Genomic DNA, 22,589 nt, shown 5'->3' with positions numbered 1-22,589 from the left:
AACACACATATATGTGCTGCACCCAACATCACTAGCTGGAGAAGGCCCTACAGAAGCACTCTAAGCCCCAAAGGCAGACCACTTGGTCTTGGCTGTAACAAGAGAAAAGTACCTCCTTGATGAGCAGGCAGGAAGGCCGTGCCTTTCTCTGATTAGGTCCTTTCAGAAGCCCCTGCTTTGAGATCTTTAAAGTAATTCTTTTTAAAAAAATATATATTTTATTGACTTTTTACAGCGAGGAAGGGAGAGGGAGAGGGATAGAGAGTTAGAAACATCGATCAGCTGCCTCCTGCACACTCCCCACTGGGGATGTGCCTGCAACCAAGGTACATGCCCCCGACCAGAATCGAACCTGGGACCTTTCAGTCCGCAGGTCGACGCTCTATCCACTGAGCCAAACTGGTTAGGGCCTAAAGTAGTTCTTAATGGCTGGAGTTGTGCCCTAGTCTAAACTGGTTCCCTGGAGATTTGCTGGGCTCCCAGAGCTTTGGAAAGAGGAGTGGGAGCAGCAGGTTATTATCAACCAGAGTAGGGTTGGGCCTGTAGTAGAATGGCTTGTGGGAGGGGGAAGGCGGTAGGACCAAGGTAAGGCTGTAAAGAGGTGTGTAGGGCAGGCACCTAAGGGAATGGTCATGTTCAGAGTACCTAGGTGGAAAGTGCAGGCTATGGTGTCAGACATACTTAATTTTGGCACAAGTGGTATTGACACATACCTTGGTGGTTGTATATTAGAAAGCCTCATGTCAAGGCCTTATGTATAATCTGCCATGTTGCCCTGACTCTGCTATCTTTTTCCCCCCTCCCAGAGCTCATCTCCTGTCCTGGGTGTAAGCGAGTGTACCCTACCAGGGATGTAACTGAACATTTTTTTCTGCAGTGCTTCTCTCCTGAGCAATTCAAGATGGCCAGGGTAAGTCAGGCCCCAAGAAGCAGCTGATCCTTATCAGAAACCTGTGGGACCCCTGTCGATAAGTCTGTCTATTTATTCATCACTCCATCCACCTTCTTACCCTGCTATCAGTTTGCCTAATCATCCGTCCGTCCGTCCGTCCGTCTGTCCATCCTTCTATGCATCTATCCAGAAAAAAATGAAAATGTTTGAGTTGGGGAAAGCAAAATGGGAGTTTTTTCCTCATTCTCACAGTTCTTACTGAAAAATATTCGTATTGAGCTTTTATTTTCTCTTTTCTACCCCTGAGTTGAAACTCATGCAGCAGACTGCGTTAAATGGGTTCATCAGTCTTTCTTGTATTTAACAACTGATACCTTTAACCTGAGTTTCTGAAAGTTCACATTACTTACTGACTGCTTCTCCTTTTGTTCCTTTCTCCATTAGGTTATCCTTAACACTACATTTTATTCATTTGTCAATTTACTTACTTGCTCCTGTATCTAATTTTTATTGAATATCTTGCATGTGGTAGGCCCTGCGCTGGGTGCTAGGCAGACAGAGACCCATGTTCTCTACCCTTAATTAGTTCATAGTTTAATTAGTAAAACTTGTAGTATTTCTCCTCTTCTTCCCCCTGCTATGGGTTTTTCAGATGCCAATGTGAGGAGAAAGCTGTTAGAACGTACATCAGTTCAGTGGCCTATATTATTCAGTAATAGACATGCTAATTTTTTCCAGATGTCTTCTCCACATGCTTTACATCAGCCCTGCAAGGTATTTGCTGACCAAATGAATGAACGTTTGGATTAGGACAGGACTGGGTACTCTTGGGCCCAGCAAGCCTCAGGTGTGGAAACCTAACTCTGAGAGTTGACCTGTGCTTGGTCTTTCCTGGCCGTATACAATCATCTTTCTGTGTACCCCACATCCGCAGCTTCCTCCTCTCTGCAGGCACATTGACTTATGCTTGTGCTTTCTCGTTTTCCTCTCTTGTTTGCCTGATAAACTTCTACTTGTCATTCCATATTCAACTCAAATGTCACCTCTTTAGAACTTTCCTGGCCTCGCCTAGATGGAGCCCCTGGAAACTCCCCCTTGCTTCCTTAGCGCTAGGTGCATCCTTTATCACAGCGTTACTCTGAATGTCTGCCACCCGTCAGGCTATGTGAGCCTTATTCATTTGGGTACCCTCATCTTCAGCAAGGTACGTGTGCTAATAGTCCCTGAGGCCACTCTTCTTTTAGTCACAAAGGTTGCTTTTCTTCACAAGCCCCCACATGTCGTTCCCAGGCAGCTCTCCAGATTGCCTGCACTGCAAACTAGTGGAGGAACAGCTCTGCAGGACCCCAGGCCCTAGAGCCTTTACTGCTCAGAGAAGCAGGCCCAAATAACTCCAGAACTTTCTGCTTCCAGAACTGCTCCGAGTGCAAGGAGAAGAGGGCGGCACACATTCTCTGTACCTACTGCAACCGCTGGCTCTGCAGCTCCTGCACGGAAGAGCACCAGCATGGCCCTGCTCCTGGGGGTCCGCTCTTCCCCCCGGGTCAGAAGGGATCTCCAGGTATCACTGCTGGCTCTCCCCACCCGCTCACATGCCCTTAAGCAGTGCTGAACCTTAAAATCCTGGGAGAATAGCTCTCTGACTTTGTTTCCCCGCTGCTGGTGGCGGTGGCGGTGGCGGTAGGGGTGGTCTCCTCCAGAATCACAGTCACAGTGTAAGTCACTCTAGGCTCACCCTGGTGGGGGTGGGAGTGGGTGAGTGTGAGTGAGATGTCTTCCTGAGCAGGGAGGAATAGTTTTGAATTATCATGGAAGTTTTGAATTATCATGAGTTCCTTACTTTCACCTCTATGTATAGCAGTCATGTTTCACTTCTAGTTACTTAGTTAAACAGCTTGTATCAGGGCTTGTCCATTTGTCTAATACCCTTTGTTTTCAATGACAATCTTTTTGAAAGTCTTTTCCCAAGGCCCTTATACCATGGGAGGAATTTTACTGTTGTCATATCCGTAGGAATCAGATTTTTTAAAAAAATATTTTTTTAAAAACTGATTTCAGAGAGGAAGAGAGAGGTAGAAACATCAATGATGAGAGAGAATCACTGATCGGCTGCCTCCTGCACGCCTCCAACTGGGGATCGAGCCCGCAACCCTGGACATGTGCCCTTGACTGGAATTGAATCTGGGACCCTTTAGTCCACAGGCCGACACTCCACTGAGCCAAATCGACTAGGGCCACAGGAATCAGATTTAATGATCCATGTGATCTGGCCTTGAGCCTGGTGAGGCTGGGTAGCTGGTTTCAGCCCCATCACACTGAATCCTGGTTTAATGAAGGGTTTTAAGTTGAATTTTAGAGGAGTCATTATCCTGCAGGTGATCCATGTGCTGCAATAGTAACAAACACTTTCCTTAGCCTTTGGCAGGTAGTGGGATGCCCGGGGCTTGATAGGGGGGTTGTTTTTGGCCAGCTGGGCAAATCCAGCTAGGCTAAGCAGCATTCCTCGTGCTCCTGGAACCTCATTGGCCCAACAAGAGGCCTCTTCTGTTTGCACCACTTATCCTTGAAGCTCTGTGTCTCCCCTGTGTCCATGGAGGGTCCCATTGAGGGCCAAGGCCTGCTCGGTGGGGCTTAACTGAGAGGTCTTCCTGAGCAAGAGAAGCCCACTTTCTCCATCTTGTCTGGCAGGAGTGAATGGTGGTTCTGGGGACTTCGCCTTGTACTGTCCTCTACACACACAGGAAGTGCTCAAGCTATTCTGCGAGACGTGTGATGTGCTCACATGCCATAGATGCCTCATGGTGGAACACAAAGAACACAGGTAAGGTTGGCTGGATGCTCAAAGGGGGATTGGGAGGGCTCTGGACTTCTTACTTGTAGAGTGTTGGGCTCGTGGTGCATCAAAATTCTTTGCCTGCCTAAGCCAACCTTCAGCCCCTGGGATGAAGTTTTCTCTGCTCCTGTTTGGGGATTCTTCGCAGAAGAGCTAAAAAGCCAAGAGCCTGCAGTATCTTTGACTTCTCCTAGATGTGATCCCAGCCTCCGTCGGCCTGGCTGAGACACGCACTGTGGGGATTCTTGCTTGGCTGGCATGCTCAGAATAAAACTCAGCTTTCCTCAGCTTTTTCTCTGCCTCCTCCTGTAGGTGCAGACATCTTGAAGAAGTTCTGCAAAATCAGAGGATGCTTCTGGAAAGTGTGACTACACAGGTGGCTCATAAGAAATCCAGCCTGCAGACATCTGCAAAGCAAATTGAGGACAGGTAGCACAAGCTAGCCCTTTGTCAACTCGGCAAATGCTCTGTTCCCTCACACCCTGGACATGCCTTTAGGCAGATGTGGCATATGTCCCAGAGGCATATGTCCTGGCCTTAGAAGTCTCAGGGCCAGTGAAAGGGCTTCAGGTCATCACTTAGTGAATGGGACCAAACTAGGTCAGGATGATCAGAGTGAGTCTGGGCCAAAGCACATGCCTTGTGAAAGTAGCCATGAAATAGCCAGAGGTTGGTGCTTGAGAACAAGGGCACAGAGTAGATAACTGGGAAGAGAGTCCTGTTTATCCTAGGGTACAGATAGTAGGTGGTAATCTGCCCTTTATCACCCATTTCCAAATGTTTTCTGCAGAAATCTACACATGACATGAAATCATTAGTATTTTACGAGGAAGAGGAATTACTAGGTACTAAGAGTTCATCATGTGGCATGCATTGGATTGGGCATCATACATACATTATTTTGTTCAATTTTTACATTCCTTTGGGTTAACACCATTTTACTGATGAGGAGACTGAAGTTCAGAGAAGTTAGGTGATTTGTTTGAATTCATAGTCAGTGATCAAGCTGTGTTTGGAAGCTAGGTCTGTGTGACTTCAAAGCCCATGTTCTTCTTTTTTTCTTTTTTAACAGCTTTACTGAGATTTAATCTGCATACCATAATATTTCCCTTTTAAAATGCACAATTCAATGGTTTATAGTATATTCATAGAGTTGTGCAACCATTGTTATTATCTACTTTTAGAACATTTAATCACCCCCAAAAAGAAACCCCATACTCATTTGCAGTCATTCTCCATTCCCCCAACATCCCCAATTCTTGGCAATCACTTTCTGTTTCTGTCCATACTCTTTTTACTGCATGGCACTGTTTAGTGGAGCATTCTCCTTTTTAGACAATAGATTACATGAAGTCATACTCATACTTACTCTATCCTGCCTCTAGTCTGTGTGAATTGTTGAACTGCTGGGTTGACCTGAGGTTTACCTCAGAAAACCAGGTTGAACTTTGGGCCACTGGCCCACTTAGCTCAGTTGGTCTGGGTTGTCCAAAGAGTGGGTTGGTGAGGAAGGTTCTTGTTTCTTTATATTTGGTACCTGATGGGCCTTGATCTCAATGGGCAGCCTCCAGGTTGTTGGCTCTTATGTTTGCTGTCTCTAAGCCCTCATAGGGCTCACTGTGCTATGTCCCATCCTGTTTACAGGATTTTTGAGGTGAAGCATCAGCACAGGAAGGTGGAAAACCAGATCAAAATGGCCAAGATGGTTCTAATGAATGAGCTGAACAAACAGGCCAACGTGCTCATAGAAGAGTTGGAGGTATATGTGGACAGATGGGCCAGTGGGTGGGTTCTGTGCTCTCCCTAGGTCAGAAACCAGACACATATCAAACTGGGTCCATGGCGCAGAGATTTTTGGGCTGGAATTTATGTGCTCTTTCTTGCTCCCTGTAACTTAAAATTTTCAGTCTAATTTGGGAAGGGTGGCTCATTAAAGGCTGGAAAGTTAGTTCAAACTCCCATCAGAACTATGGCTCTGAGGCAACTGCCTTCCTGGGTTGTGCAGCATTATAGCCTTGGAAGAAAGTCATAAAACAACCCTCCTTCTTCATCAAGTTATTCCCAAGAGATGAAGACATTCATTCATTTATCACCTGTTCCATATTTGCACTATAAAATCTGCCCACTCTTTTCTCTCTCCCTTCCTCCACCCCTCAGCAGCCCATGGTAGTGCTCTGTCCTGCCTTCCTCCTCTCGGGTGCAGTCTCATCTGATTCCACCAATGTTTACACTGACACACACAGGCCACCAGATTTCCAACCAGGTAGACTGCAGTCCAAGAATAGGATCAGGAACTCTGTCTTCTCTCTCTGTACCCAGGGCATTACTAACGAGAGAAAACGGAAGCTGGAGCAGCAGTTACAGAGCATCATGGTGCTCAACCGTCAGTTCGAGCATGTGCAGAATTTCATCAATTGGGCTGTTTGCAGCAAAACCAGTATCCCTTTCCTTTTCAGCAAAGAGCTGGTAAGAAGAACTCTAACTCCTCAATCACTGCTTTTGAGTTAGTAAGTGGATGCCATTATTTTTACCAAACCCCACAGTGCAAAGAACCCAGGTGCTGAAATCATCCTGCAGGCAACATTCCTCTAGGCAACTCAGCTGGGAAATTCTGTAGTTATTTGCCTTAGGTCACAGATTTAGAAATTATCCTGAACACTATTGGTGTGCTGGTCATCCCCTACAAAATTATTTGGGTTTAAATGGGGGCTAAGAGGAAAGAAGTGGAGGATGATGTCGAAGTGTTGAGCTTGGGAGGAGGTGATGCCCAGGAGCAAGGATTTTGAGAGAAGTTGGTGGGGTTTATATTTGGATGAAGAGGCAGAAGAAGGATATGAAGATACTAAGGTTCAAGGAAATGAGCATATAGCAGAGGATCTTGAATCTGAGATGCCTGTAGGGTATCTAAATGGAGATATCCAAAATCTGTATTGATAGATGGGTCCGGAAGTCAGAAGGAAAGTAAGGGTTTGAGATAGAGATGTGGGATATCTCTAATATCGCATTGGAAGAGTGTGTGATGAAAGAAGAAAAGAATAAATCTGGAACCCAGGGAAATGCCATGAATTTCAGCAGAGAGGAAAAGGACGACTGAAAGAAAGTGAAAAGCAAAGGTCTGAGGAGAAATAGGAGAGTGTGGTACACAGAAATTAACTGAATTTCAGACTTCAGGTAGTCAATGTTATAATTGCTACTGAGGTGAATCAGGATGAGTAGTGAAGAGACACCTTGAGATCTGGGAATCAGGAAGTCCCTGGTGATCTTTTGAAAGAAATTCTAGCAAAGTCTAGAATTAAAAGCTAGAACAAGGGGACTGAGAATGGAAGGTGAAGGAGAGACAGAAGTGAAAAGAAGGGAATCCAGAAGCTAGCTTGACAAGGTGACTTGACTTTTTTTTTTAATAGGGAAAATGTTTGCATGCATTTATTTGGGAGAAGTTGAAAATAGTTGTGAGCATACTGAGAAGGCAGAACGAAGTGGGGTCTAGAGTGAATTGGTTCACCTTAAACATAAGAGGCGTTCCCTTCCTGTGAGATAGCGGACAGGCAGGCATCAGCTTTCATGTAGTTAAGTTTGGAGGTAGGAGGGATACAAGTTTGGGGGAGTTTGCCTGTTATGGTCTCTTTTGTCCTCTGTGAAGTTGAAAGTGATAATAAGAACCATTTTACCTATGAGACTGTAAACTCCAATAACCTATTACCTGATCATAACTAGTTCTTACTCTTTCAGAGTAGGCTCTTCAACCTCGTTGAGCTCCGTAAGCCTGCCCCATCAATCCATAAGACCATCTCAGCTTTTCATCATTTTCAGTAATAATGTCACTTGTGCCCTAATTCCTCCCCACCACCAATGCCTAACCTTAGGGCAATGCAGCCATTCCAAAACCATGTTATCTGGGATTGGGTCAGTGATCATGAACCTCGGTCCTTTTTCTTGTCACTTCCTTTCTTGTCGATTTCTTCTTTCACTACCACAGTGACTATTTAAAATCTTTACACCTACCCAAGGCCTAACGCTCTTATTATCACTTTCAACTGAGAGGAATTACAAATTATTTGAGGCTTGGAAGAAATAAGAATGTAAGGATTTCAGAAGCCTCGATAAGAGGAAGGGGATCAGTGGGGAATGGGAGGGAGTTCCAGGTGGGTAGAGGTGGTGAGTAGGCAGGGTAAGAATATGGAGATACTAAGGTTCAAGGAAATGAGCATATGGCAGAAGACCTGAGTCTAAAGAACCATGGCTTTGAGCCCTTCAACCTGTTCAAAGAATGAGGGAGAGGGAATTGTCATTCTGGAGCAAGATGCCCAAAGAAATGACTTTGGTGCTGTTGTCAGATTGTGTTTCAGATGCAGCGATTGCTGGAGACAAATTGTAACACAGATCCTGGCTCCCCTTGGAGTATCAGATTCACCTGGGAGCCTAACTTCTGGACCAAGCAGCTGGCTTCCCTTGGTGAGCCAGGGCCTACCCTGTGGGCTTTTACATATTTGCTAAGAATTAATATAAAGTGTCTGCTTAGCTTACTGGGTAGGTCAGCTTTTATGCCCAAGAGAAAGCACTCCCTGAGACTGCCAGAGGTCGTGGAATCATTCAGCAAACCTTTCTTGGGAGTGGAGCTAAGGTATGAGTGAGTGGACAGCTTAAATACCAGTGGCTATATAGGACTTTTGTAACAGGGCCATTTGAAATCTGAGCTTCACATTCTGTATGAATGTCCCTGTTACCTTGGTTTTATTGCGGAGAGGAGACAAGACAGTAGCCCTGCTCTACAGAATGTCGTATGGCAGTGCAGGTGAACCTGTGTCTCTGTGGTTATACCAAGGTGTACACCTGTGTGGGCACAAACGGGTATATCAGCAACAGAGAGGGAGAGGGGGGAGAGGAAGAGAGGGAGAGAGAGAGAAGTGAGAAAAAGAGGAGAGAGGAAAAAAGAAAAGAGAAAAGAAAAGAGAGGAGAGAGGAAAGAGAGGAGAGAGAAATGAGAGAGGAGGAAAAGAGAAGAGATAGAGAGCAGAGAAATGCGAAGGAGGAAAGAAAAAGGAGAGAGAGAGCGCGCAGAGGGGAGAGAGAGAGAGAGAAGAGGAGAGAGAGAGAGAGAGAGAGAGAGAGAGAGAGAGAGAGAGAGAGAGAGAGAGAGAGAGAAAGTGAATGTTGTGCACACTCTGTGGACTTGAGATGTAAGCAGATAATTCATGATATTGTGCATTTTTTTCCTGGTGCAATAAGTTGCTGACATTCAGTCTTTAGGCAGAATATAGACAACTTGTGGTTGTGTCTTTGTTGACAACCTAATTGTAGGTTGGTTTATTAAACTAGTAACCAAATGTTGCCTTCATCTGGGCTATTAATTTTCTTGAAAGTTTTTTTGAACTTGACAGAACGATGAATGATATTTAGGATTTTATTTTGCTGCCATCTCCTCTTGGGTTTAACTCAACAGACCTTTGGTGGACCCTTGCTCTGGGTCAGGTCTTATTTTGGGCACTAAGAGACCAAAGTTGAATAAAACACCTCCTGCCCTCAAGTTGCTCAGTATTCCCCTAAATAAGTCTTATGAAAACTGAGCTAAGCCCAGCTGGCATGGCTCAGTAGTTGAGCGTCAACTTATGAACCAGGAAGTCAAGGTTCGATTCCTCCTGGTCAGGGCACATGCCTGGCTTGCGGGCTCCATCCCCACTGGGAGGCGTGCAGAAGGCAGCCAATCAATGATTCTCTCTCATCATTGATGTTTCTATCTCTCTCTCCCTCTCCCTTCCTCTCTGAAATCAATAAAAATATATTCAAACAAACAAACAAACAAACAACTGAGCCAAAGAAGCCATTAGACTGAGCTAGCAATAGATACCATTTACTCATGTGCCAGGCCAGGGACCTTAGAGGCCAGTGCTGATCCCTGGCACTGAGCTGCATTGGAGCTTCCCCACTCTCTTGCACCTTATTTGCTCCACACACAGTTCCCCAGATCTGTATCTGCAGACTTGCTCATTGTCCTGGGGATGGCTCTCTCTTCTTTGCTACTTCTTAGCACATTCCCTCCCTATCTCCAATGTTGACTTTTTTTGGGGGATCTCCGTCTCTGTCAGGCTATTTTGTTAAAAAAAGAATGGGTTCGAATTCCTTTTTTACAGCAGCATAGTATTCCATTGTGTAGAAGTACCACAGTTTTCCAAGCATAACCAATGGACACAGATACTAGGGGGTTGAGGGCTTGTGCCGGGGCCGGGGGTTGGGGGAGGCCAGGGGGAGGTCAATCCCCATTGGGACATATGTACTACTACTTGTAATACTTTAAACAATAAAAAAGAAAAGAAAGAATGGGTTCTCTTTGAGGGCGCCCATTGTTTCTCTAGTAGGATACAGAGTCAGGAATGAGCATCTGGTAAAAGCAGTGCTAATTTCTCAAATGTCCCAGGCCCCCAAAGCTGGTCCATACAGATTCAATTACTGGTCTCATTTAAGACTGAGTCTTAGAGATCAGGGGTTGAATTTCTTAATTTCTGCCTGGTATAGGTTTGTTGAATGATGTCTATTGGTCCCAGGAGCAGGAGGTAGCAAGTAGGGAACAACTGCAGGTTACCTTTGGAAACTGTCTCTATTCTGAATTTCCAGGCTGTATAACCACAGAAGGTGGACAACTGTCTCGGACAGATACCCATGCTTATGGAAGTTTACAGGGACCATCATCGTTTTATCAAAGCCACCAGTCTCCAGTAGCTCAGCAAGAGACTCTTAGCCACCCCTCACACAAGTTCCACTCTCCAGCACTGTGTTCCTCGTCTGTGTGCTGCTCCCACTGCTCCCCCGTCTCGCCCTCCCTCAAAGGCCAGGTCCCCCCACCCAGCATACACCAAGCTCACAGCTTTAGGCAGCCCTCTGAGGTGGTGCCCCAGCAGCTGGGGTCACTGCAGTGCTCCACCCTGCTACCCAGAGAGAAAGAGCTGCCCTGCAACCCTCAACCACCAAAGCTGCTGCAGCCCTGGCTGGAAACCCAGCCCTCCGTGGAGCCGGAGAGCACATCCCAGCGGCTGGGGCATCAGCTGACCTCCCAGCCCGTGTGCATTGTCCCCCCGCAGGATGTTCAGCCTGGAGCCCACGCCCAGCCCACCTTACAGACACCCTCTATTCAAGTCCAGTTTGGCCACCACCAGAAGCTGAAGCTCAGCCACTTTCAGCAGCAGCCACAGCAGCAGCTGCCGCCTCCACTACCTCTGCCACCCCCACCCCAGCAGCAGCCACCCCCACTTCTACCTCCATCCCAGCACCTGGCTTCTAGTCAGCATGAGAACCCTCCTGGGCCTGCCTGTTCCCAGAACGTGGACATAATGCACCACAAGTTTGAGCTGGAGGAAATGCAGAAGGACCTGGAGCTTCTCCTTCAGGCTCAACAGCCCAGCCTACAACTGAGTCAGACCAAATCACCTCAGCATCTTCAGCAAACCATTGTGGGGCAGATCAACTACATCGTGAGGCAGCCAGCCCCCATCCAGTCCCAGACCCAGGAGGACGCCGCCGCACAGGTGAGCCTCAGAGTGGCTTGGGGTACATATTCTTCCAATCCTAGGAGCACTCAGGAACACAGCCTCCCAGTCACAGGGTGGCACAGGAACACAGTCTCTTCACCTGAGGGTGGCCTTGAGCACAACCTTCACATTTCAAGACTGCCCTGGGCTCCACCTCCCGTCTCTGGAACCTCCAGAGAACATAGCATCTAGTCCCAACATAGAACGGGGCTCACCACTCTCCAGAGTGGCCTAACTCAGCCCTGTCCTCTTCTGTGACACCGGAACCTTGTTCATGACTAGGCCTTTCTGATCTGTGCTGGATTTCCGCCAGTGCCATGGCAGAGAGAGGCTGTCTCTTACCTTTGTAACCTCCTCCCTTTCCTTGCTGGGAACTTTTGAATCTCAGGGGAAAGGGAGAACTTAAAGAGCAAGGAGGATATGCATTAGATGCTAGTGAGCAGCATCCTTTTTTTTCTTTTACTTATTAAATTGGGGTGACATTGGTCAACATGAACATACAGGTTTCAGGTGTGGGTTTTTTTTTTTTTTAATTTCTTTATTGATTAAGGTGTCACATATTTGTCCTCATCCCCCCATTACCATCCCCCCCCCTCCCCACGCATGCCCCAACCCCCTGTTGAACTTAACCGTTGGATAGGCTCATATGCATGCACACAAGTCCTTTGGTTGAACTCTCCCCCTCCCCCCACCCTCCCCTATCCTCCCTCTGAGGCCCGATATTCCGATCGATGCCTCCTTGCTTCTGGTTCTGTTCTTGTTCCTCAGTCTATGTTGTTCATCATTTCCCCTAGATGAGCGAGATCATATGTCACTAGATATATACTTATGAGAACTGAATGTGAGACGAGCAATAATAGTTATGCTGACAGGCAGATGGATCAGTCTGTAGTGAGTTTCTTTCTGGACCAACAGTTCTTTTGAGACCCAATTTCAGTGTCCACCAGTTCCTTATGTGTACATGTCAGCACTGACCCCTCAGCTCTGGATGGTGGACAAATGGTGGTAACGGAGGTCCGACTCCCTCTGGTTTGGTCTCGGCCGGACCCAGGGGCACGGCTTCACCCGGACTAAGGGGCACGTGGCCTCACCCGGATCTAGGGACACATGGTCTCACCCGTACCCAGGGACGCTTGGGCTCTCCCAGACCCAGGGGCACGTGGCCTCACCCGGGCCTAGGTGCACGAGGCCCCACCCGGATCCAGGGACACATGGTCTCACCCGGACCCAGGGACGCTTGGGCTCTCCCAGACCCAGGGGCACGTGGTCTCATCCGGGCCTAGGTGTACGAGGCCTCACCCAGATCCAGGGACACATGGTCTCACCCGGACCCAGGGACGCTTGGCCTCTCCCAGCCCCAGGGGCACGTGGCCTCACCCGGGCCTAGGTGCACGAGGCCTCACCCTGATCCAGGGACACATGGTCTCGCCCGGACCCAGGGGTGCGTGGCCTCTCTCAGACCCAGGGGCACGTGGCCTCACCTGGACCTAGGTGCACGAGGCCTCACCCGGATCCAGGGACACATGGTCTCACCCGGACCCAGGGACGCTTGGCCTCTCCCAGACCCAGGGGCACGTGGCCTCACCCGGGCCCAGGTGTGGGTTTTTATGTTACAAGATCTGTATATAGCACTGGGGCAGCATCTTTACACCACTGCATAGCTATAGGCTTAAAACTTACTTCAAGCCTACTAAGCTAGGTATGTTTTATATACAGTGCATCACTTATCAACAATGCTGTTAGGGAGGCATTACCATTTGTATTTCATAGGTACAGAAGTGGAAGATCAAAGAGGGTGAGGAATTTGCCTTGAGATCATGAAACACAGTGGTAGAACCAAATCTTGGGTCCAGGTCTGTGGACTCTGGAATGCCACAGAAGAGGCCTGTTTTCTCCCTGGGAAATGATGAATGCTTCTCTCAGCTAAAAGCCAATCGAAGAGGTGCAGCCTCTGGGACCTCTGCTGCCTTCTACATCTTCATTCCTAACTCTTGCTTTTCTTTTTTTTCAGAGCTTCCTGTTGCAGCCCTCTTCTCTCTACTTCTCACTTTTCTCATAGTGGTGTCTCCTATAGATCTGTAATCACAGTTCTATCTTCAAAGCAGCTCTATAGACTTTTACTTCATTACAAGATAAAAGGCCTCACATTAATACTTAGTACTTTCAACTTTAGATCATGTTTCAAAGTTTTCCTCTGAGGTCAGTTTCTATGAGGGGATATAGACTAATCCTCATCATGGCAGTGAAGGGTCTAGGGTTCATAGAGGACCACAAGCTAAATGTAAGTCATAACTGTTATGACTGCTAAGGCGAATATGACAGAGTTAGTTCAGAATTCTCCACTGGGGTTTAATCCTAAGACTGTTATTAGGATATATCTTAGGAAGAGTTTAGATAAGAGTATCTTTCTTTCTGAAAAAATTTTAAGCAGTTCACAGTGGTGGTAAGGGGGAGTGCAGGGCAGGCACTAACCCTGACTGCAGCTGCTGCTACTGCTGCAGCTACTCTCTGCAGTGAAACCCACCCAAGTTTTTATTTTCTTCTACAGGCTACAGATGAGCCCCCAGCATCTGAAGTCCCAAAGCCAGCTCTCTCTCTTGACAAGAACTCTGCTGCTAACTTGCCCCAGTCATCTGGGGAAGAAACCCCTCACAGTGTCCCCTCACTGGACAACACTGCCCAGCACTCCTCTCCAAATGTGGTGAGAAAGGTACTAACAGAGCCTGCTTTTTCTAACCACGTGGGACCCGCTGGTAGCCAAGACCCCCAGGAGCTGGATGAGGAGGACGGGGCGGGGGGAGGAGTGTCCCTGTTCCATCCCTGGAAGTTACACAGCCCTGACTCATGCCTTCTGTCCTAATGAGTCAGCAACGTAAGTCCTCCTCACCCCATTTCCACCCCCACATAGATACTTAAAATGGGACCAGCTAAACTTCATTTAGAAAGGGCAAGAGCCAGTTTACTGAACACTTACTCTGTGCCTAGAACTGTGCATGTGCTTCACAAGCATCTCAGCCCTCCCAGCAGTTCTGTGAGGTGGGCATCCCCATTATGTGGCTATGGAAACGTAAGTCCAGGGCCCTAGAGCTAGTAGACAAAAGGGCTGAGTTTTATTTAAAATGAGATCTGTCAGAATCCAAAGCCTGAACAAAACTCTCTGCAGTGGAAATGGTGAAAATATTTTATGTGACTCCACAACCCAACATTGATTGGCCTTGGAATTAGAATCAGTGGAATTTGTTAGGTGAGTACTGAGATGTCCTGGGCATCTAGGGGCACTGAGATCTCTTAAAAATCAGCTACTGGAGCCCTCCCTGTGCACCCACCTCCCTGCTTGCTGGAAGTGTTCATTTACTGAACCCCACAACTCCTCAGCTGTCCTACTCTTCCCCCTGTCCTTAACCCCCCCACCCCTGTAATCCTCCTAGCTGGAACCTCAGTACTGTGTCATGCCCTCCACTCAGCCCTCCCTATGTACTTTGGCCCTTTTCATATTATTGCCTTCTCTGGTCCGGTGCCCTTAGCCCTACTGGTGCTCCACTTAGCCCTGCACCTGAAGCTCTGTCAGCTATTCTGTATCCTTCCAGTCTGCCCCCTCTGCCCCAGGGCCCCAGTTCTGTGTACACAGTTTTTCTGTGTACCTACCCCCTCACCATGTTTCCCTAGCAGCACCAGTGCCATCTATGCTTAGGTCAATCTATCTCAGTAATATTTGAGAATTTAGAAAGGTAAGGGGTGGCCAAAATGAAACGTTAACTTAGAAATCCCTGGTGACTCTTGAAGTCTGGATAGGTCTCTGGTATCAGTGGCTTTTGGTTTATGCCTGTCCTGTCCTACCTGTTGAAATGCTTTGGCCTAGAGGCCATCGAAATGCTATAAATAGGCCCTTTGTGGCTCTTAGGGGTTTACTACTTGGGTCCTTAAATTCTTTTACTTAGGCCAACTGCCTATCCATCCAAACATTTATTCACTCAATGTTAAAAATATATATATCAATCTCCTAGTATGCGCTAAATATTTTTGCTAGGTGTCAGGCACACATTGGTGAATAGTCTCACACTGGAGCTTACAGTCTAGACAGTTAAGCAACAACAATCAATTATGATAAAGTGCCGTGATAACTATTGGGGAATATAGAAGGAACACCTAACCCTGGAAGAGGGACTGTTCAAGAAGATTCCTAGAGGACATGATTTTGAGCTGAGATTTGAAAGACAAGTTAGGCTAGTGAAAGAGGTAATGGTTGAGGGGCTAGGATAAATAGTCAAAGGCAATGGCAAGTAGGAAGCTCCAGAAGTGAGAGAAAGCCTAGGGCCCTTAGGGGGTCTCAGATAATTTGGCTTGGTAGGAACATGAGATGTACTGGGGGATGGGAGTGAAACCAGAGTCTGAGACCTTGTGAATTAAGCTCTGGAGTTGGCATCCAGTCTTGTGGGTTGTGAATGAAGAATTTCTAGCAAGGAGGGATCTGGTTTGAATGAAATTTTAGAAAAGTCACTTTAGCTTCAGTAAGGGAGACCAAAATAGTACAGAGGAGAAATAGGAGAGGCTGAATGAAGTCAGTAGTGATGGGGCTAAAGAGGAAGCAAGGATTTCAAGAAATCAGATTACAAGAGCTTTTTGTACTCAGAGCCTGGTCAGCTATGGGAAGTGAGGGAAATAATGTTTTTTGGCTTAACACCTAGGTCTGTTTTGTCCCCCTGGTTTACCTTTCACTGAGATGGAAGCATGGGAAGAAGGTATATTTGGGGGGAGAAAAAAGTTAAGTTTTGAACTGTTGATGGTCTTCTGTGGAAGCTGCATTAGAAGATGAGCAAAAGGCAAGTAGCTATATATATCAGTAGTTCAGAAGGAAGCATGGGAATTTCCTGTGTTCAAGTGGTAGTAGAAGTCATGCAGAAAATGTCACTGCTTGTTTAACGAGTCTCAGCTCTGTTCCTAAACACAGGACAGAGGAAGGAAAGGAGATGAGCCATGAATAGGTTGGTAGTGAAGGTCCTAGGAACTCTAACTTCTCATTTTGAGCTGCCATGGCCCTTATTATCCTGGGCTCATGCAGAAATTTATAGGGCAGGGGGCCTAGAATTTTTCAGATGTTTTATAGACTTCTTTATGGCTTGAACTCCCAGAAAAAGGAACCTCAGGGTTGCCATTCTGGCCCAGAGGACCCTTTGGGTCTACTTGACTGAGAGAGTCCTAATTAAATACAAAGCTACTTAAATAGGAAAAAGGGCTTTCTTTTTGAGGGCAGTCATTGCCTTGAGCCTGGAATTGGGCAAGGTGGAGGGTATGAAAATAACATTTTGAGCATCATCATTAAATGATAATATTTTGTATAGCATTTTCTGCCTTTTCTATAGATTTTTACAGGATTATTCCATTTTATCTCTTTGTTTATCTAGAAATACTATAAGCAAGCCACTTTCTTGCTCCCCTTTGAAAGATGTGGAAACTGAGACCCATCCAGGAGTTACACAGTTGATTATTGGCAGTGTTATGACCAAAGCACAGGTCTCTTATTCAACCCTGTGTTAGTGACTAGGTTAAATTTTCTCTCTTTGTGGACTGCAGTGGAGGAGGTAGTACTTCATTTGGCCTCTCATGTGCTGGATTTTCCTGTCCTTATAATCGTTGAAGTAGCCTGAGGCCTTGCTGGGGAGAGGTCTTAGGAGCCTAGTTTGGCCTTGGTTTTCTTTATCTGCTAAAGGTTGTTTAGCCTCCAGCCCACTCCTCAGCCTGTACTGGCCTGGGTGCCAGGGAAGTCAGAAGCCTATCTGAAGGTCACACACCAGAGGAACCTATGGCACCGGGCACCTCCCTGTGTGTTCCATGGGACTCTTTCATGCTCTGAGCTGCTCACTGGCTTCATATCACCCCAAGGAAGATTGTGGTTACAGCACAGCTGCTGTGCACAAGTACCTAGGACTTGATACTAAATGAGATGATGCTAAAAGCAGATCTGAAAGTTCCAGAATGGGTTTTCTCGTGGCTTGAGCTCTGCGATCTTAGGAGCATTTTATCCCACCACCTTCCCTGAATCCACCAGGATGTTTTTGAATGAAGTTTGACATTTGTCTGACACTAGCTGTTACCTATGCTTCCTAGTCTTGGTTTAGCCACTCTGAAGAAAGACCATGGACACAGCTCTGCAGCAGAACCTCTTACCTCCCAAGTGAAACTGGAAGACATTTGATGGCTCCATTTCATACTTCTGAACGATTCGACTGCTGAAAAAGACACCCCTTTACACAAAGCTCTCATGAAGTCAAACCTGGCGGCATCACAGGGAGCCCTGTCTGAGCCCCACTTCACCAGCAAGAGGGATCTCTCTTCTGCACATCACGTGGCCCCACATCTCTAACAGAACTTTGAGCCATCAGGATGCTGCTCATGGCTTGAGAGGAGTTGGGATGTATTTTCAGTAAATGTTACTGAAGCAGTAGGCATTCCTGTAGTCCAGATGATTAAGAGTGATGCAGAAAGTAAAGGAGTATGACTCATACAAATAGCATTTATTACCATTATTAAAGCACTTTGATGCCTGAGCTCTAAATTTGATTCTTACAACTCAGTGAGATTCACATTAACCTGTGGAAAAGGAATTAAAACCCAGAAATGGGAAATGATGTGCTTAAACCCATACTCTAAACCTGGGGTGTGGAACCATTTTTCTGCCAAGGGCCATTTGGATATTTGGATAACATTATTCGTGGGCCATATAAAATTATCAATTAAAAGCCTGCTATATTTGGTCAAACATTTAATTAACTCATCCCTAATGGCTTGGCAGGGCCAGACCAAATGATTTTGTGGGCCTTATATGGCCCATGGGCTGGACATTCCCCAGCCCTGCAGTCTAAACCCTGGCATAAGTGAGAAAATACTAGGCATCCTGTCTTCCTAGTCTCCAAATCCACTGCCATGGATCAGATCATGGGTTCTCAACCTCAGCAACCATATTCTCCTCATTGCCTAGCCCTGAGAGCAGCTGTTGCTCAGAATGTTCCTGAGCAAAGTGCCTAGTGAGGCTTTCTGTTGTACTCAGGAATCGAGGCAAACACTCCCCAGGCCTGTTCCCTGAATCTAGTTCCCTCTAAGAAACCTGTCTCCTTAGCTCTAGCCTGGCTTAATTCACAGACCAAACTCAAGCTCTTTGTTTAGGTCTCTTGGCCCATGAGAGAATAGGTTCTTGCCTGTAGGTCTTAAATTTCCTTACCATGGCCTGGCCAAAATACCTCTGACCTATTTGTCCAGAGTAGCCAAGGATGCAGCCCCTCCAACTGTTTTGAGAGTTCTACTCATTCTTTCACTTCAGATTCACTGGAATCCATTGATTCCTTTCCTCTTCCTTCCACTTCAGGCTCTGGGGTCCTCTTTGCTTTTTCCATCTCTTATGATCATCAGGGCACTGGGCACTCTTTAGTTATCTCTTCACCACCCATGAATGTTTTCTCATTTGACTTTGGTCAGTTAGCCTAAATCAGCATAGTTACAGCCACACTCTAATTTGTACTAATTTGTACAGAACACTCACTGTCAACAAGAGAAAATCAGCTTGTGAAACCACTTGCTGGAAAGTTAGTTCCTTCCTCAGCTATCTGATTCAACTGTTTCAAGATCTGCTATACTATTTTAAACCAGCCTACCTCGGAAGCTGCTGATGCAGTCAAATATCCCAAGGATTTAATTCACAAATCTATTTACCGCTATCCTTGTCTCCTTATCTGTTTCCTTCAGCCAGAGTGAAGGTCTTCATTGTGTTTCCAAGACGCAACTGCCAAGTCACTGGTCCCTTCTCATACAGCCCATTCACACGGTGCAGTTAGTCTTAGACAGTTTTAACTACTGAACAAAACCCTGAAATCAGAAGTGATCGGTCAAAGCTTCGGAGCAGCAGCAGAACACAATGTCACGAACTCCACACATCATATTCTCTATGAGACCATAAGACCACACTCAGGTGTCTAGTCAGCAGTTTTGATCTAGAAAGCTTAGCTGTATGGTTTTCTTTGGAAATTACTTAGTTTTCTTACATTGCAGCAGTAAGCAGATCAGAAGTAGGGAGTCGGGCCTTCAATAATGACAGCTAACACCTGGGGAAGGTGAGAAGCTTCACCTGGAAAAGTGGCGCAGTGTGAGGGCCAGACCAAATGATTTTGGTCTGGCCCTCACATTGACAAGCAACGCCCTGCATTCTCAGATGTTCCCTAAAGCACCACTGTCCTGCCCCAGTAAGAGTTCATCAAAGTTCCTTTGTGTCACTAAAGAAATGGTCTCATTAGGCCCCATGTGCTCTATTTAATAAGACAAGCTAGTGTGTAAGGTGTTTCAGAAGTGCTCCCATTCAAAATAATAATTTTAAGGTATGTTTCAGATATCTCGAAAATGAATTTCTGTGGAATACCACCCCATCTACACTACTTTACCCCCAGCACTATTGTCTTGCTGTAAGAACCTGAAATTGATATTAAACTCAGGGCATGTACACTAAGTGTCTGTTTATTGACTTCTCAATTCCGTCTTACTAGGGCACTGGCTTTCCAGCTAATGGCACAAAATCAAGACCAGCCAGCAGGTTTTTGAGGCTGGGCTCAGGTTCCTAGTCTTGGGCCTATACAGGCTTGGGAGATCTGGGTAATCATTCTGTGTCTCAATCCCTTCCTACAATGAAAAAACAGAGCTTTCTCTGATATTTGACATCACCATGTGGCAATAATTAGAATAATAATGTTAACACATTGAACTCCAGAAAAAGATTTGTGCGGTGAGGATGGGGAGAGGGAGGAGGCGCAGCAGGTAACAGTGCCGGTCAAGCAGGAAAGACAGATTAAACAGGTGAAGGGTTGAATAGGTGACCAGCAGAAGAGGGTGAAAGACAGACAATTCAGGGAAGTAGCAGGCCAGGCAAGTTGTGTAGGCAGGTGGTTCAGACAAGTAGATTATATACATTCTAGATGGGGTGATTCAGACACATCATAGGTCAGGCAGATGCAAACAGAGATAAGGAGATGGAGATAAAGAGATAAGAGACAAGAAGAGGAAAGGGACAGGGACAGGAACATACATTTTGCGGGGAGAGAATATTAGGGGCAAGTGAGTATATGCTAGGTCAGAGAGGTAGGAGGGGCTCTTTAGGCTCACGGCACTCTCCCCTCTCCCCCAAAGGTAACCTAAGTGGATTATCAGAATGAATGTTTTTGGCATTTTGACTTCTTTTGTTCCCTTCTTATGTTCATTTTCACTTGAAAACCTCAAGTATACATTTTCCCCAATGAAATCTGAAGATTTTTGTATGTCAAGATGAGATCAAGGTTTCAGTTGTGCACCTGCCCGCTTGGAAGTGTCAGTGATTGCCCTATATAGACTTTACAGCAGGCCATAGACTTACCTTTCTCATTTAACCTGTGAACAGTCATGGTGCTAAAGAGGGCAGGTGGCATCATCTCCATTGACAGTTGAGCTCCTCCTGTGTGTGAGGCACCAAATGTCAGGTGTGGCCACATTCCCAAGCCCTTCTCCAACGCTAGCATGTGCTTCAGAAGCCCTTTCCTTCCTTGCAGGCCCTAGAGACGCAGCCTGCTTTCATGGCCCTGAAAGTAGACCCTCTCCTTACCCCTTCTCACGTAGTAGCCCTGGCAGGAGAGTAGGATGGAGGTTCTCAACGCCTCTCTTTCTTTCTGTACATGAAATGAGTACCTTTTGCAGCCTTTCACTCCAGAGAGACAGATAAAGCATCTTAAAATAACTAATACTCAGCAAATATCGGTTCTGGAAGTGCCACTGTGTTTGTACAGCCTGTAGGCATGTAGTTGGGGCTGGCTTCCTATGGCACTTGCTCTGAGTCTCTACTCAGAATTCTCCCAGGGACATTTCCCAGGTTCTTGTTACCACTGCCAGAGCTTCACCCCACCTCCTGATGGCCTTAGCCTCCTTGAGATTGGCTGTAGCTATGGAGGCAAAAGAGACCGGTCTTGTCTGTAGTATCTTAGGGCATGTTACTGATCTTGCCCTGTTATGATACTGTTATGGAAGTTTATGGAAGCAGGTCCATCAGGTCCACGTTAAAATAAACTGTGGCAGTTTCCACAATTCTTCCATGGCTCCGTCTGCATGCCCTGCTCTCCTCCATTATTATATTAACTCACATTTCACGATATGTAATAAGTAACCAGGACAGGGGAGCTGATATCCTACAAATGTGATTTCTACCCCCTAATCTAGAAAGTTTTGTTTTTGGGAATTTAATTTTGTGCATATCCTGTGACATACTGCACCTGACTGTCATTACTTGGAATGGGCCCAGGTGGATTTTGGTGTTCTTAATGCTTGGCACTAAGGGTCTCACTGAAAGGCAGAGAGCCATCTGTGTAGTCGGTAGATGAAATGAACACCAGGACTGCATTAAATATATATGTCAAATTGGAAAAGGTGAAAAAACCCAGCTCAAAGGATTAGATTGTCCTATGTAACAGAAGGGAATGCAATCATCATTGGGTATTCTTGTCCATAGACAAAAAATATAGAAGAATAGAAAGCAATGGTAGTACATAACCAGGACAACAAAGGGGTGATTGAGATAGCCCTTGGTTTTTTTGTTTTTGTTTGTTTTGTTGTTTGTTTTTACCGCAGTCCCTTAAACTGTGCTCCATGTCTAGTCTGCCAAATTTGGTTTGAGCATTCTCCCCATCCTTCTTTCTCTTCAACCTTTCTAATAAGAAAGGGACTTTAGACTATAGAGGAAATTGAGCCCTTTTTAAAATTGAAGACTATTGAACTACCAAGGAACATACAAAAAGCAAACTTTTCTTTGGAGATTTAGAGGGTATTTAGCTATTTGCTTTTAAAATTGAGAATTAAGAATAGAAAATATAGACTTTGCTAAAACAATAAGGGGAAAGAATTGGGAGGGAAGAGAAAAAGATGATAAGAACAAGGAAAACAGGAGGAAGAGAGAGAAGGTCAGCAGGAGAAGGAGCAGGTGAAGGAAGGACAAAGAGAGGGAAGAAGAGTATGGCAGAGGTCGGGGGAGTAAGCATAGAGAAGGATAGTGGCAGACAGGCCAGGATTAACCCTTTGCACTCGCTTGCTTTTTTCTCGATTCCTTTATTCTAATGCTAACCGTGTCGAGTCACACTAGACATCCGAGTGCAAAAGGTTAAGAGTGTGGCTTCAGTGCTGGAGATCTGGATTCTAAATCGACAGAAGTCCTACCTAGTGGTGAAATATTGAAAGGATTCCCCCTGAAATCAGGAATGAGACTGGGATGGCTACTCTAACTGCTTCAATTTAACTTGGTACTGGAGGTCTGAGCTAGTGGAGTAAGGCAAGAAAAACAAACGTAAGG

At 46.1% G+C, this 22,589-nt stretch overlaps 1 protein-coding gene across 1 annotated transcript in view; it reads left to right on the top strand.

The window, feature by feature from the left end:
- Positions 1-22,589, top strand: part of TRIM66 (tripartite motif containing 66) — a 43,275-nt gene that overhangs the window by 13,331 nt on the left and 7,355 nt on the right. Inside the window, exons 2-10 of the mRNA XM_028159897.2 lie at positions 807-910; positions 2,306-2,453; positions 3,581-3,713; positions 4,038-4,154; positions 5,370-5,484; positions 6,045-6,191; positions 8,060-8,177; positions 10,335-11,242; positions 13,794-13,955. Of these exons, the coding sequence (XP_028015698.2) occupies positions 902-910; positions 2,306-2,453; positions 3,581-3,713; positions 4,038-4,154; positions 5,370-5,484; positions 6,045-6,191; positions 8,060-8,177; positions 10,335-11,242; positions 13,794-13,955 (1,857 nt within the window). The 5' untranslated portion in view covers positions 807-901. The remainder of the gene's footprint in view (positions 1-806; positions 911-2,305; positions 2,454-3,580; positions 3,714-4,037; positions 4,155-5,369; positions 5,485-6,044; positions 6,192-8,059; positions 8,178-10,334; positions 11,243-13,793; positions 13,956-22,589) is intronic.

This window comes from Eptesicus fuscus, chromosome 13, assembly GCF_027574615.1.
Source record: "Eptesicus fuscus isolate TK198812 chromosome 13, DD_ASM_mEF_20220401, whole genome shotgun sequence".
Taxonomy (NCBI): domain Eukaryota; kingdom Metazoa; phylum Chordata; class Mammalia; order Chiroptera; family Vespertilionidae; genus Eptesicus; species Eptesicus fuscus.
This window is presented reverse-complemented; position numbering and strand designations above follow the sequence as displayed.